At 45.0% G+C, this 14,892-nt stretch overlaps 1 protein-coding gene across 1 annotated transcript in view; it reads right to left on the minus strand.

Moving 5' to 3' along the window:
* The window catches only part of clasp1a (cytoplasmic linker associated protein 1a), a gene marked incomplete at both ends in the record, with an annotated part of 181,901 nt that overhangs the window by 25,672 nt on the left and 141,337 nt on the right, over positions 1-14,892 (minus strand). Inside the window, 3 exons of the mRNA XM_083639560.1 lie at positions 268-512; positions 4,131-4,234; positions 9,049-9,111. Coding sequence (XP_083495686.1) covers positions 268-512; positions 4,131-4,234; positions 9,049-9,111 — 412 coding nt within the window. The remainder of the gene's footprint in view (positions 1-267; positions 513-4,130; positions 4,235-9,048; positions 9,112-14,892) is intronic.

Below are 14,892 nucleotides of genomic sequence, written 5' to 3' on the forward strand. Positions count from 1 at the left end.
GAAGCCTCTGTAAAATACATCACAGTATCACACTGTAATGTCATGGCTGAACGACTACATTGGTTGGCGGAAGAATGATTATTTGTTATCAATTGCAGTTTTTGTTGTTGTTGCTCAAACCTTACAAGGTAGACTAAATGTACTTAACCATTTTATAAATGCAATAAGTAAGGATGTGATTTACAGTGATTTTACAACAGCTAAGAGGTGAAACCCCAGCCTCTTAAAGCTTATTGCTTAAGTCCAAACTCTTTAGCCCAACCCCACCTGAGTATTCTTTGGCTCTTGAGGAGGTTCTGCAGGCCCAGCAGGCCCTCCTTCCTCTCGGACCAGTTGGAGCTGGCGCAGTGGTTCAGGACCTCGGCCACGTCCTCCGTCTGGCGCAGGTAGTGGGGGATGCCTCCGTTCCTCGAGCCGTAAGAGCGCTCCGAGCAGGCGCTGGACGCGTCGCTGTTGGCGTCGTCGTCGGAGTACATGCCCGGCGACTCGTAGCGCCGCCTCAAAGGCTTCCTCTGTGGAGGAACGGAGAGCGTTCAAGGAAAAGCAGGGTCGATGCACGATGCAGAGCACTGCGATGACTGAGCGTCGACCAAGCCAGAAAAGACCTCTGCGGTGCTTGAACCCAGCCATGAGGTAAGAAAGAACTGATGGACAACCATGCAAAGTTCTCTATGAGGTTGCCGCTTGCATCAGGTCGCCATGCAGTTTCCTCTACCGATTTGTCTTATGTAGTTTCTTTTGTTCTGCAGATGTTATTTTAAATATTCAAGGGGGTTCATGGCGTGTACACCGAGTTAAGAAAATGGTATGCAATTCCTCAAATGTATATTGAACAAAGGACTTTTCACTGTTCAACGATCTTGATTTGAGCTGAACATCGAAACCCAGTCAAGCAATTTCACGAGTAAGCAAAGGTCTTGACTATGAATGCAGTGAAATGGGCAAAACGTGAAACAGTAGAACCCATTTCAGCTCTTCTGTAGAAATAAATGCAATTGATTGATCAAAACAATGAGGTTGAACACATGATATGACAATGTCAACAAAAAGAGTGCTGGGGGAACTGACAGTAGATAAGCACCACATGAATGTGTGATGGACAGAAACAACATTCAAGGTCAAACAAAGGAAAAGGGGAGGAGGGGGCATGAGCGTTTGGAAGCCGCCAGTTAATGTAATGAGCCGAGCTGCAGCAACGGTCGTTTTTGATCATGGACATATATGAACAGTATGTATATATATAAACAGTATGTATATATATAAACAGTATGTATATATATAAACAGTATGTATATATATAAACAGTATGTATATATATAAACAGTATGTATATATATAAACAGTATGTATATATATAAACAGTATGTATATATATAAACAGTATGTATATATATAAACAGTATGTATATATATAAACAGTATGTATATATATAAACAGTATGTATATATATAAACAGTATGCAAAATGAACAACTACCTTATTCCTGGAGTCTCCTAATAGCTGAAATGGTAACAGACAACCAAGAGGGAAAGAGGAGAGAGGGGAGGTTTAAAGGGGTAGCGAAGAACAAGTACAGTCCTTTTCGAGGAGTAGACAAATGACATTTCATAGTATTATAAACGATCTGTGTGAAGACGAGTCCATGGTTGGAAAAACGTTCCCGAAAAAACTTCCAGAACAGAGGAACATCATACTATGAAGGCAGGAACCTCTGTCTGTCTGTCTGTCTGTCTGTCTGTGTTTCCTTCGCATATCTTGAGAAGAGTTTATCCGATCGATTTCACACGTTGCGTTGCTGGGGACCTGAGAAAGTGCAGTGTCGAATTTGGTGAAATATTGGACAATATAAAAACTGAGCACCGCAGCAACGTGACGCGTGCGCGTCAAGTGTGTGGTGGGACTGCACTCTGGCATCCTCCATCAGCTGTGCCGGTGAGTTGGGGACATGGCGCTAGCTTAAGAATACACGTGAAGTTCACACATGTAGCGCTAAATCTGTCCAGGGGAGAAAAGAAAATCAGCAAATATCTACAGCAAGCTCGAGCTAGCCAAACTTGTCAGCAAAGCTAGCAAATCCTGTTACAATAGGTTTTTGAGATATCTTGCGGACAAGACAGACACTCAGACAGACAGACAAAAAGGGGCGATAACATGACCTTTTTTTTATTTAACCTTTATTTAACCAGGAAGTCACATTGAGGTCGAAACCTCTTTTACAAGTGAGACCGAGCCAAGACAGGGTCAGCAACGTGAAACAACGTAACATGACAACATCAAGTTACAGACACAGCAGCAACAATAGATGGGACTAAAACAAAACATTCACAGGACTGCATAAATCACAACACAGCTACAATAGTTAGAACGAAGCATCTCCTGCCGTTGGCGGAGGTAGGTCCAGCCTTCTACGGATGGAGCGCTCACTCGCTGCTACAGTTGATGTTTCAAGTCCTCTGTAAGTTTTTAGCTATTTTTGCCACTACTACGCTTGTCGCTTAATGTACTTTCTTTACTCTTTTTCAAAGTTTGGTTGTGATGCGCTTTTAAATGTTTATTTTATCCTCTTCTTTTATTCTTTTATTTTCTTCTGTCATGCATTTTATGTGAAGCACTTTGAAGATGAATTGCGTCTGTGTATGAAATGTGCTATAGAAATAAACTTGACTTGACTTGACTACAGTTAGAATTTTACCCTTAAGTTTCAATGCAGCAGTTCCTGTGGGTGGAGAAGCATCCATATCCGACACCAGAAATTAATTTGAGGAAACAGGGCGAATCCCTCGGGTCTCAATTAATGGGAAGGGACACTTCTCTAACCTGCCACTGCCAGATGCTTTCTTCTCACACGACCATCTGGACACAAGCTCGACAAAGGGGCAGGCACTTTTCAAAAAGTTACTTGGCAGGTGATTGGATGAACCATCGGTCTATCACGTCTGTCACAGGCTCGCTTCTCACTGGTGTCACAGCAAAGCCCGTAGACCGTAGCTGCCTGATGGGGGCGCTGATTCGTGCGAACCACCGGTGTTTCAGATTCAAATCTTGGAGCGTCGAGATGGATTTGTCGTGTGATCGTGATCTCATGATCTCGCGTGAATCCCGCTGCCTCACAAGGTGGACACTTCTCTATTGCAGGCCTACTTTGTGATTTAGGCCGATGCTAGGCTTAGTGTAACCTGACGCTGCCAGATGGACGGTTTAGCTTCACATTACGTTTCACTGAACCAGTCCATCTGGGAATGCAGTCATCCAACCCGCTGACGGAGGCGGGCACTTTTTCCAAGCTACTCGGCAGATGATTGGATGACCCATCTGTCTATCACCGCTGCTGCGTGTTAACTTCAACCAATCAGATCGCCATGCCTCTGACGTAACGTTTGTGACCGGGGTATGAGCCTGTTGAAATGTTTGTTGCTAATTAGCGGCTAACAGCAGCCAGGAGTGTTTGGCTATGCGCAGCGAATTGACGAGTGGCCGTCCCTTGCGCTATTAATAGTTCATTGATGAAAACGGAGCGCAGTGCCACGTGTGTTTATTTACTATGCTGCCTCGCTATCTCCGTATAAGAACGTAAAGCGCTTTTGCGCAGCTTTGTGTGTGTGTTTTGTGGAAGCTAATGTAGGCTAACATGTGCTCCGGGTAGAGTGATGTGGGCTGGGGCCAGAGTTATGATTATTGCACGGGAATCTCCACAAACTAACGCATGAGAGATTAATAATTGGATTGGATTAATAAACGTTTTGATATTTTGGAAATGCTGTCCAGTTGAGAAATAACTTCCGCGGCGGCAGCCATGTTGACGAGTGAAAAGAACTACAAAGACCATGTACCCACTACTTGCCCAGACACTTCTCAGTAGTAGCGTCACACAGAAAGCCCGCCTAAGGCTGCCGCTGACTCGTCGAGCCGGCCATGGTTCGGGTTTCTAAGCCAATCATCTTAACTGCCTGTGCATGACAAGATGGATTACGTCGAGAGAAATCTCTTTTGATCTCGCGAGGTTATCCATCTTGGAAGCAAAGTTAGGCTTAGTGCAGCTTTAACAACGACCCTCCCCCCCATCAAGTAAATACATACAACACCTGACCTTATGATTTCAGCTCTGGCCTGCAGTTCCACAGCAACTCACCAGAGCGTCAGCGACGGCAGCCTCCACCTCTGTGCCCGTGTTGAGGACCCGCATGGCGTTGACCGACGCTGAGATTCTAGCCTGGTGGATCAGACCGTACCGATCTGGACAGAGTGGAATAGAGAAAGTGGGGTGACAAGAGTTTAGCGACAAAGCGAAGGTGACCACTGTAACTTACCTCCAGAGACAACTAAAGAATGATCTTCTTTCAGTAGCAACCGTATAGAAGGATTTACGCTGTTTTCAAGACATTTGAATACAACGTAACATAAAAGGGACAGTCGGAAATAACGCTGGTGTACAAATACTTAAAGGGATACGCCACGTTTTCGGGAGTTTTGCTCATTTGCCATATCCCCCCCACATAACCAAGGTACACCATGCCTTTGGTAAGTATCGCCTTAGAATGGAGGCCAATGGTACACCCGTTCAAAATAACCCAAAACACATATCTAATAGCACCAAAATACATGTTGTGCTTCGGGTACTCACCCCGAGATGAAATATTAATCCAAATGCGGAGAAATTATCTTTTTTTACAGGTAAATACATAGCCGGAATTACTTTCTAAACATGGCCGCCAGGCATGCGCGACATACAGCGCATGCGCTGTGTACAGCGGAAGCGCTCTTTACAGGCAAACAAGGAAGTAACTCGGTGTGGAGATCTATTCTGAAAATGACGTTTCACGTAATGCCTACCCCACACTACAGGATTTTCAAATCCTTGAAGATTATAAAAATCTTGAGAGCCCACACACTACAGGACAGAGAGAGCCGATTTTTTAACATTTCAATCTTGGGACACACACACAATCGCGTCTGTTCAAACGCAACCCCACACACTAGAAGATTATGCAGAAGATTCACCTTGGAAGCAGGGCTCGACGCTAACTTTTAAAATGCCTATTCAGTGTGCGCACCGGGTGTAGTAGTGTCATTTCGTTTTCTAAACAAATTTTATTTTTTGTTTTTATAATGCATTTGCACTGAAAGGATTTGTTTAACTAATATTTGCGCGGACAGCTGCGTCCATTCGGGGTGTAGGCCTACTGTGCACGGCCAGGCGAAAACCGTCTGCACAGGTGTCTTGTGGAGGGGCGCGTCTGCTGATTTGACTCACTTTTCCGTGCGGACACTCGCCGATGCGGGAAGCTGAGACCTAAGCGCTTGTTGTAGGCTACATGCTTTGCAGTATAGCATTTAGTTTTCCGTCCCGTTCAAAGACGCACGGGTATTTCACCTCGATGACAATTTCCTCGTTCTTTGTTTCTGTGCGGGGCTGCGGGCGGACGCGGACCAGATTATTTTGCGAAAAACTGTAATGGAAACACAGCTACTACTGGCTCTCTGCTCAAGATGCAATCGCCTGTCGGGTTGTAAATATCTAACATGTTAGATATGCCCGATTCTCAATCGGGAAGAGGCAGTCTTTGCTATGGCAAATGAGCAAAACTTCAGAAAAAGTGGTATATCCCTTTAAGGTACTTCGAATCAATGAAAGCAAAATGACAGGGAAGTGTACCAGAATAGAAACACCCACATAGAGGATGGGAGGGAAAGCAAGCTATGCTGCCACCCTGCTGGGAAAGAAAGGATCGAGTGCACCGATGAAACACCAGAGAGGATAAGCCACAAATCTGAGCTTATATGCAAAACAAATAAGAGGCAGACTTCAAAAGCTTCAATGGATGAGAAAACATAATGAAAACACAAGATCATCTGAAAGGCTCCTTGTGCATCAATGAAAAGCTGAACAACAAAGACAACTTTGAAATGCACACGTACACAGTACTGCAGTGCAACATGTACACAGTACTGCAGTGCAACATGTACACAGTACTGCAGTGTATATTTATATTTTATGGATTATATAATGTTATATACAGATAGTGATATATTTAAGAAATCATAGAAATTATGATATACATTTATACTTGTAATTATTAATATGGATATTGATGTTATAAGAAGGGGGTAGGAGTATATAAGTCTTTACTTCTTCCTACTCCTTTTTGAACATGTTGAGGTTGATCAATGATTGCATTTTCTTTTTAATTGTTATTGTTATTTTATTTTTTGTTGCTTAATTTTTATATCATGGCTTTCATTGATATGTTTTTATTTTTTTGTTTTATCTGCAAGTTCAAAATAAAGATTATCAAATCAAATCAAATCAGTGCAACATGTACCGTAAATTCCGGACTATAAGCCGCGGCTTTTTTCCCGTTTTTTGGCCCCTGCGGCTTATATAACGGTGCGTCTTATCTATGGATTTTTTCAGAAAAAAAAAAAAAAAAAAAAAAAATCTCTCTTTTTTAGCACTCTTTCTAACTATAAATCCACTTCTGTTTTAATTTCCTCTCTTGCCCTCTTTTCACCACACCGCGGACACTGTGTGCACTGTAAAAATAAACAACGGTGGTGTTGTGTTATGTTGTTTTGTTGAAATGTTGTAATACGGTAAATGGGAGCTTCCTCAAACAGCCATCTCTTCCCGACAATCCCCTCTGTGCGTGACCACTTACATATGGTAATTACGGTAAGCAAACGGCCACTCGGGCAACAACTCCCTCCCCCGACTACCAGGAGAAAATCACAAACTTCAGCGAATTCACACAAAGGAAGATCAAGGAATATTCATAACAAGACGAGCAGTAGAAGCAACACTCTCACTTACCATGGGGAAGGTACGCAGAAATTCACACGAGGCAGCTTTCAAGTTGAAAGCAGTCAATCTCGCATTAAAAGAGAGCAGCCGCCGATCAAACAGAGCAGCCGCGCGTAACCTGGGCAAAAGGGACTGTCCGTCCGGGGGAGAACTACTGAACAACTCCCTCCCGACTACCAGGAGAAAATCACAAACTTCGGCGAATTCACACAAAGGAAGATCACGGAATATTATAGGAGTGTGAAAACATCCACAATTACCAACGGGTTCCAAAACGCTGGACTGCTGCGGGATGAAGAGGATCACCGCTGCGGGGACTGCCCCCTAGTCCGATACCTCACGAGTCCGATACCTCACGAGTCCGACACCTCATGGTTTTGGGTTAGGGTCTGGGGGAGGTTAGGTTTAGGCGTGGGGGTGGGAGAGGTTAGGTTTTGGGTTAGGGTCTGGGGGATGTTAGGTTTAGGCGTGGGGGTGGGAGAGGTTAGGTTTTGGGTTAGGGTCTGGGGGAAGTTAGCCTCTTTTTTCGGACTCGTGAGGTGTCGGACTCGTGAGGTATCGGACTCGTGCCATGGCACCTGAAGGAGAGAGGAGAGTGGTTGACGAAGCCACCCTGAACCTGTTCGTTTCCGACACTGAAGATGAGGACTTTGGTGGTTTCAGTACGCAGGAAGAAGAGGAAGACGAGGATTAGTGACTTGACTTCTCTGGTTACAGGTTTGCTGCACATATAGCCTATTGTTGTGTGATTTTGTCTGGGGATTAGTGACCTGACTTTTGTTTTGTTTTGTTGAAATGTTAATAAATGGGAGCTTCCCCAAACAGCCATCGCTTTCCCGACATTCCTCTCTGTGCACGAACCCTTTCATATGGTAATTAAACATCAAAACACCCGCGGCTTATAGCCCGGTGCGGCTTATAGAAGAAAAAAATAGTCAATTTTGGTCCCGCGGCTTATACACCGGTGCGTCTTATAGTCCGGAATTTACGGTACACAGTACTGCAGTGCAACATGTACACAGTACTGCAGTGCAACATGTACACAATACTGCAGTGCAACATGTACACAGTACTGCAGTGCAACATGTACACAGTACTGCAGTGCAACATGTACACAGTACTGCAGTGCAACATGTACACAGTACTGCAGTGCAACATGTACACAGTACTGCAGTGCAACACGTACACAGTACTGCAGTGCAACACGTACACAGTACTGCAGTGCAACACGTACACAGTAGTGCAGTGCAACATGTACACAGTACTGCAGTGCAACATGTACACAGTACTGCAGTGCAACATGTACACAGTACTGCAGTGCAACATGTACACAGTACTGCAGTGCAACATGTACACAGTACTGCAGTGCAACACGTACACAGTACTGCAGTGCAACACGTACACAGTACTGCAGTGCAACACGTACACAGTAGTGCAGTGCAACATGTACACAGTACTGCAGTGCAACATGTACACAGTACTGCAGTGCAACATGTACACAGTACTGCAGTGCAACATGTACACAGTACTGCAGTGCAACACGTACACAGTACTGCAGTGCAACACGTACACAGTACTGCAGTGCAACATGTACACAGTACTGCAGTGCAACATGTACACAGTACTGCAGTGCAACATGTACACAGTACTGCAGTGCAACATGTACACAGTACTGCAGTGCAACACGTACACAGTACTGCAGTGCAACACGTACACAGTACTGCAGTGCAACATGTACACAGTACTGCAGTGCAACATGTACACAGTACTGCAGTGCAACATGTACACAGTACTGCAGTACTGCAGTGCAACATGTACACAGTACTGCAGTGCAACCACAGATGTATCACAGGCTTCCGAATAAGACATGACTGAATCAACGATGAGGCAAAAAGGCAGATGACAACAAAAATGAAGCTGGGTTGAGATCAAACGCATCATAACCAGTAGATGACAATGCCAGCGAATCTCACAGCTAAAATAAAACGCATAATGTATAAGGCACTGCAAATGTAATACCACAACTGAGGGGCGAGCAGATGAGTGCAAAACATCCCCCTTTACATGCTAAACAAATAGGCCTTTTCTACCAAAATACTCTGGGTAATACAAAGTCACGGACAGATGGATTCTGCTTGCTGTCACGTCACTTAACAGCACCACAGAACCATGCTGGCATGTAACCACCTGTGAGATAGGGGATAGGGGTGAACTGGGGAGGGATTTGGGGGAAGGGCATGCAGGTCACCTGACTGGCCGTGGGGGTCGGCCGTGGAGAGAGCGCTGGTAGAGCGGGAGTGACGTCGGGAGGCTGCAGGGGACAGGAGGGGTGGCCAGGGAGTTAGTGACACTCTACAGCGTAAACACCAGGGAGTTAGTGACACTCTACAGCGTAAACACCAGGGAGTTAGTGACACTCTACAGCGTAAACACCAGGGAGTTAGTGACACTCTACAGCGTAAACACCAGGGAGTTAGTGACACTCTACAGCGTAAACACCAGGGAGTTAGTGACACTCTACAGCATAAACACCAGGGAGTTAGTGACACTCTACAGTGTAAACACCAGGGAGTTAGTGACACTCTACAGTTTAAACACCAGGGAGTTAGTGACACTCTACAGCGTAAACACCAGGGAGTTAGTGACACTCTACAGCGTAAACACCAGGGAGTTAGTGACACTCTACAGCGTAAACACCAGGGAGTTAGTGACACTCTACAGTGTAAACACCAGGGAGTTAGTGACACTCTACAGCGTAAACACCAGGGAGTTAGTGACACTCTACAGTCTAAACACCAGGGAGTTAGTGACACTCTACAGTTTAAACACCAGGGAGTTAGTGACACTCTACAGCGTAAACACCAGGGAGTTAGTGACACTCTACAGTGTAAACACCAGGGGCCGGTTGCACCAACTGGTCTTAACTATGCCTGGTCGTAACTCCTACGTCGGTCTTAGTTAAGACCATGGATTTACGCCTGTTGCACCAACACGGCTTACTCTGGTCTTAACTACGCTGGTCGTAGCAATGCGCGTTCATGTGAATTGTCGGGGAATGCCCTCTGATTGGCCCACATGTGCCTCGCGCCGTCACCCACTACTGTATGTGCGTCACTACACCCTCCCTCCTCCCACCCCCCTCCTCCTGTGGAAGCCCCGGGGGAAAATGGCGGCGGCGATTAGTGTCAGGGAGTCTGAATGAAATTGAATGTAACGTTCCCAATTCTATGTATTACATTCTAAAAAAGTAACGGCAACATTTGGGAAGGCTAAGCCACACAACTAGTTAGTTATAATCTAACGTCGTGCTTTCAAAGACGGCGAACTGGCGGTGTTACGACGATGACGGTCAAAAAGGTCTCCGCGGAGATCTCTGCTACGCCTCCTCCTGACGAGGCGTAGGAGTTACGCCTGGTCTTAGTGAAAATAAGGCTTAAGTCGTCTTGGTGCAACCGGCGTAGCTGTTAGGTCGTAAAGTTACGACCAACTTAGCTTAAGACCAGTGTAAGACCAGTTGGTGCAACCGGCCCCAGGGAGTTAGTGACACTCTACAGTGTAAACACCAGGGAGTTAGTGACACTCTACAGTGTAAACACCAGGGAGTTAGTGACACTCTACAGTCTAAACACCAGGGAGTTAGTGACACTCTACAGTGTAAACACCAGGGAGTTAGTGACACTCTACAGTCTAAACACCAGGGAGTTAGTGACACTCTACAGTTTAAACACCAGGGAGTTAGTGACACTCTACAGCGTAAACACCAGGGAGTTAGTGACACTCTACAGTTTAAACACCAGGGAGTTAGTGAGACTCTACAGCGTAAACACCAGGGAGTTAGTGACACTCTACAGTCTAAACACCAGGGAGTTAGTGACACTCTACAGTTTAAACACCAGGGAGTTAGTGACACTCTACAGCGTAAACACCAGGGAGTTAGTGACACTCTACAGTGTAAACACCAGAGAGTTAGTGACACTCTACAGTCTAAACACCTGGGGCCGGTTGCACCAACTGGTCTTACACTGGTCTTAAGCTAAGTTGGTCGTAACTTTACGACCTAACAGCTACGCCGGTTGCACCAAGACGACTTAAGCCCATTTTCACTAAGACCAGGCGTAACTCCTACGCCTCGTCAGGAGGAGGCGTAGCAGAGATCTCCGCGGAGACCTTTTTGACCGTCATCGTCGTAACACCGCCAGTTCGCCGTCTTTGAAAGCACGACGTTAGATTATAACTAACTAGTTGTGTGGCTTAGCCTTCCCAAATGTTGCCGTTACTTTTTTAGAATGTAATACATAGAATTGGGAACGTTACATTCAATTTCATTCAGACTCCCTGACACTAATCGCCGCCGCCATTTTCCCCCGGGGCTTCCACAGGAGGAGGGGGGTGGGAGGAGGGAGGGTGTAGTGACGCACATACAGTAGTGGGTGACGGCGCGAGGCACATGTGGGCCAATCAGAGGGCATTCCCCGACAATTCACATGAACGCGCATTGCTACGACCAGCGTAGTTAAGACCAGAGTAAGCCGTGTTGGTGCAACAGGCGTAAATCCATGGTCTTAACTAAGACCGACGTAGGAGTTACGACCAGGCATAGTTAAGACCAGTTGGTGCAACCGGCCCCAGGGAGTTAGTGACACTCTACAGCGTAAACACCAGGGAGTTAGTGACACTCTACAGTCTAAACACCAGGGAGTTAGTGACACTCTACAGTTTAAACACCAGGGAGTTAGTGACACTCTACAGTCTAAACACCAGGGAGTTAGTGACACTCTACAGTTTAAACACCAGGGAGTTAGTGACACTCTACAGTCTAAACACCAGGGAGTTAGTGACACTCTACAGTCTAAACACCAGGGAGTTAGTGACACTCTACAGTTTAAACACCAGGGAGTTAGTGACACTCTACAGTCTAAACACCAGGGAGTTAGTGACACTCTACAGTCTAAACACCAGGGAGTTAGTGACACTCTACAGTTTAAACACCAGGGAGTTAGTGACACTCTACAGTCTAAACACCAGGGAGTTAGTGACACTCTACAGTTTAAACACCAGGGAGTTAGTGACACTCTACAGTCTAAACACCAGGGAGTTAGTGACACTCTACAGTTTAAACACCAGGGAGTTAGTGACACTCTACAGTCTAAACACCAGGGAGTTAGTGACACTCTACAGTCTAAACACCAGGGAGTTAGTGACACTCTACAGTTTAAACACCAGGGAGTTAGTGACACTCTACAGTCTAAACACCAGGGAGTTAGTGACACTCTACAGTCTAAACACCAGGGAGTTAGTGACACTCTACAGTTTAAACACCAGGGAGTTAGTGACACTCTACAGTCTAAACACCAGGGAGTTAGTGACACTCTACAGTCTAAACACCAGGGAGTTAGTGACACTCTACAGCGTAAACACCAGGGAGTTAGTGACACTCTACAGTCTAAACACCAGGGAGTTAGTGACACTCTACAGCGTAAACACCAGGGAGTTAGTGACACTCTACAGTCTAAACACCAGGGAGTTAGTGACACTCTACAGTCTAAACACCAGGGAGTTAGTGACACTCTACAGTTTAAACACCAGGGAGTTAGTGACACTCTACAGTCTAAACACCAGGGAGTTAGTGACACTCTACAGTCTAAACACCAGGGAGTTAGTGACACTCTACAGTCTAAACACCAGGGAGTTAGTGACACTCTACAGTCTAAACACCAGGGAGTTAGTGACACTCTACAGTCTAAACACCAGGGAGTTAGTGACACTCTACAGTCTAAACACCAGGGAGTTAGTGACACTCTACAGCGTAAACACCAGGGAGTTAGTGACACTCTACAGTCTAAACACCAGGGAGTTAGTGACACTCTACAGTCTAAACACCAGGGAGTTAGTGACACTCTACAGTCTAAACACCAGGGAGTTAGTGACACTCTACAGCGTAAACACCAGGGAGTTAGTGACACTCTACAGCGTAAACACCAGGGAGTTAGTGACACTCTACAGTTTAAACACCAGGGAGTTAGTGACACTCTACAGTGTAAACACCAGGGAGTTAGTGACACTCTACAGTTTAAACACCAGGGAGTTAGTGACACTCTACAGTTTAAACACCAGGGGTCGTATTCATAAAGCTTCCTAGTACTAAGAGTTGCTTTTAGTGACAAAATTCTAAGAAAATTCTTAGAATTATGACGTTTTCTAAGAATTTCCCCTTAAAGTTAGGACTAGATCCTGGTAAAGATAAAAGTTACTCACAAAACATCTTAGCCCTTAAGAGAGCTCCTAAGGTGGAAAACTGATAAGAGGATGGAGGAGGACTTTTAAGAGGCTTGAGAATTTCTTTAGCAGAGGAGAAAATGGCAGAAAGACAGAGAGGTAGGATAAATATTCTCCAAACTCTGAATAACAGAGTTAATGAAACGCTACAGGTTATTCTCCTCCACTAATTGTGCTAACAGTAAGCATTGCTCCTCCGTCCAGTTAGCTTTTCTTGTTCTGCGTGTTTCCATTGCAACAAGGAAATTGATGACAGCTGAGTCAATTTCCCCTGAAATGACCAGCATGGCAAATAAACATATAAATAAATATATTAACTGTCAGCATGTGAATACTGCACAAGTCTGTGTGTTCAAACATTTAGTAGCTACTTTTAAAGTCTGGCTTACTTTATTTAATTAATACATTTTTATTTTATTTTTTATTTATTACTTTATTTGAGTTGTTCATTACATAAAATAATATTCATAATTTCACCATGTCTTAGGCCATGTCCACACGGAGACGGAAGCAATCTTATATTTTTTCGTTGAAGAAAAGTTTTCCATAAACACGGAATCGTTTCAACAAATGTGTGTATCCACATGAAACCACTGAATACCACTGAAGCCGCTGTAGTATATATGCCAGGCCGGTAAGTGGCGCTGCCACGTCACAGTGCAACGTGTGGTCGTCAAAGCTCTCACTTCACTATTCACGTTGTATTTGCGAGGGATATATATAGAGCATCCCGAGTATGTCCGTTACACTCAGGGTTTACATTTCATTTCATTCCATTTTGTCCAATATTAAAATATTCCAGAATTGCATGTTGTATTAAAAATAAATATGATTTCTATCTAACACGTTTAGCCTGATTTTGTTTGTGTTATTGTAAAAACTTAGCCGCCGCTAAGCCTTCTGGGAAATATCCGATGAAGGGAGGGGAGGGGTGGATGGGAAGAGTCAGCTGTGGAGCCCTGAGGATGTTGTACACGCTGTTCTCCATGTCCACTTGTTGCTGACGGTGGTAATAGAGGAGCATTATATTTTGCTGCAAGAGCCCTAACAGGCTCAGTAGCTGCTGTAGCACGAACACTGCACTGTAAGCCTAAATTGTTGCTGGCGGAGAGAGGTGGGGCTATGGTGTCATCGGTTCAGGAAAGATGCGTATGGGTTGTAAACACGGAAATGCAAGGGTGGCGTCTTCAGATTTATTCACTCTGGGACCCGGTTTCAAAAATTAGCGTATACTCCCAGAACGTATACTCCCAGAACGTATACTCCCAGAACGTATACTCCCGGACGAAACGTCTATACGACAAAAAACTTTAGCGGATACACCTAAACTCGTCTCCGTGTGGACATGGCCTTAATAGACTAAATTCTATGAACGGTTTATTTCACTGTCCATTCTATCACTTAGTGTGTTTTTCTTTCTACCAATCACAGCTTCTAAAATAATGAGTCATACCTAGCAACGGGGTCAACCACACCTCACTAAGATAAACGTTTCTGTCATTTCCTTCCTCAGAGTTGCTCTGAAAACTTTCCTAAATCACTCCTAAGCTAAGACTCCTGGCTAGAAGTTTTTAGGCTAAGTTAGGAGCTCTCTGAGAGGATTCTCAGAATGTTTGTGCATACGGCCCCAGGGAGTTAGTGACACTCTACAGGGTAAACACCAGCGAGGAAAGCCGTCCTTCTTGTTTTGGGTCTGTTGCTAGGCAGAAGGAAACGGTTTACGGCAGCTAAACCGTTGCTAGGCAGAGCGAAACGATTTACGGCCGTAGCAACAGACCCAAAACAGCTTTCCTCGCTACTTCAAGGGGCTTTCTGC

This window comes from Poromitra crassiceps, assembly GCF_964638095.1.
Source record: "Poromitra crassiceps genome assembly, chromosome: 6".
In the NCBI taxonomy this organism is placed as follows: Eukaryota; Metazoa; Chordata; class Actinopteri; order Beryciformes; family Melamphaidae; genus Poromitra; species Poromitra crassiceps.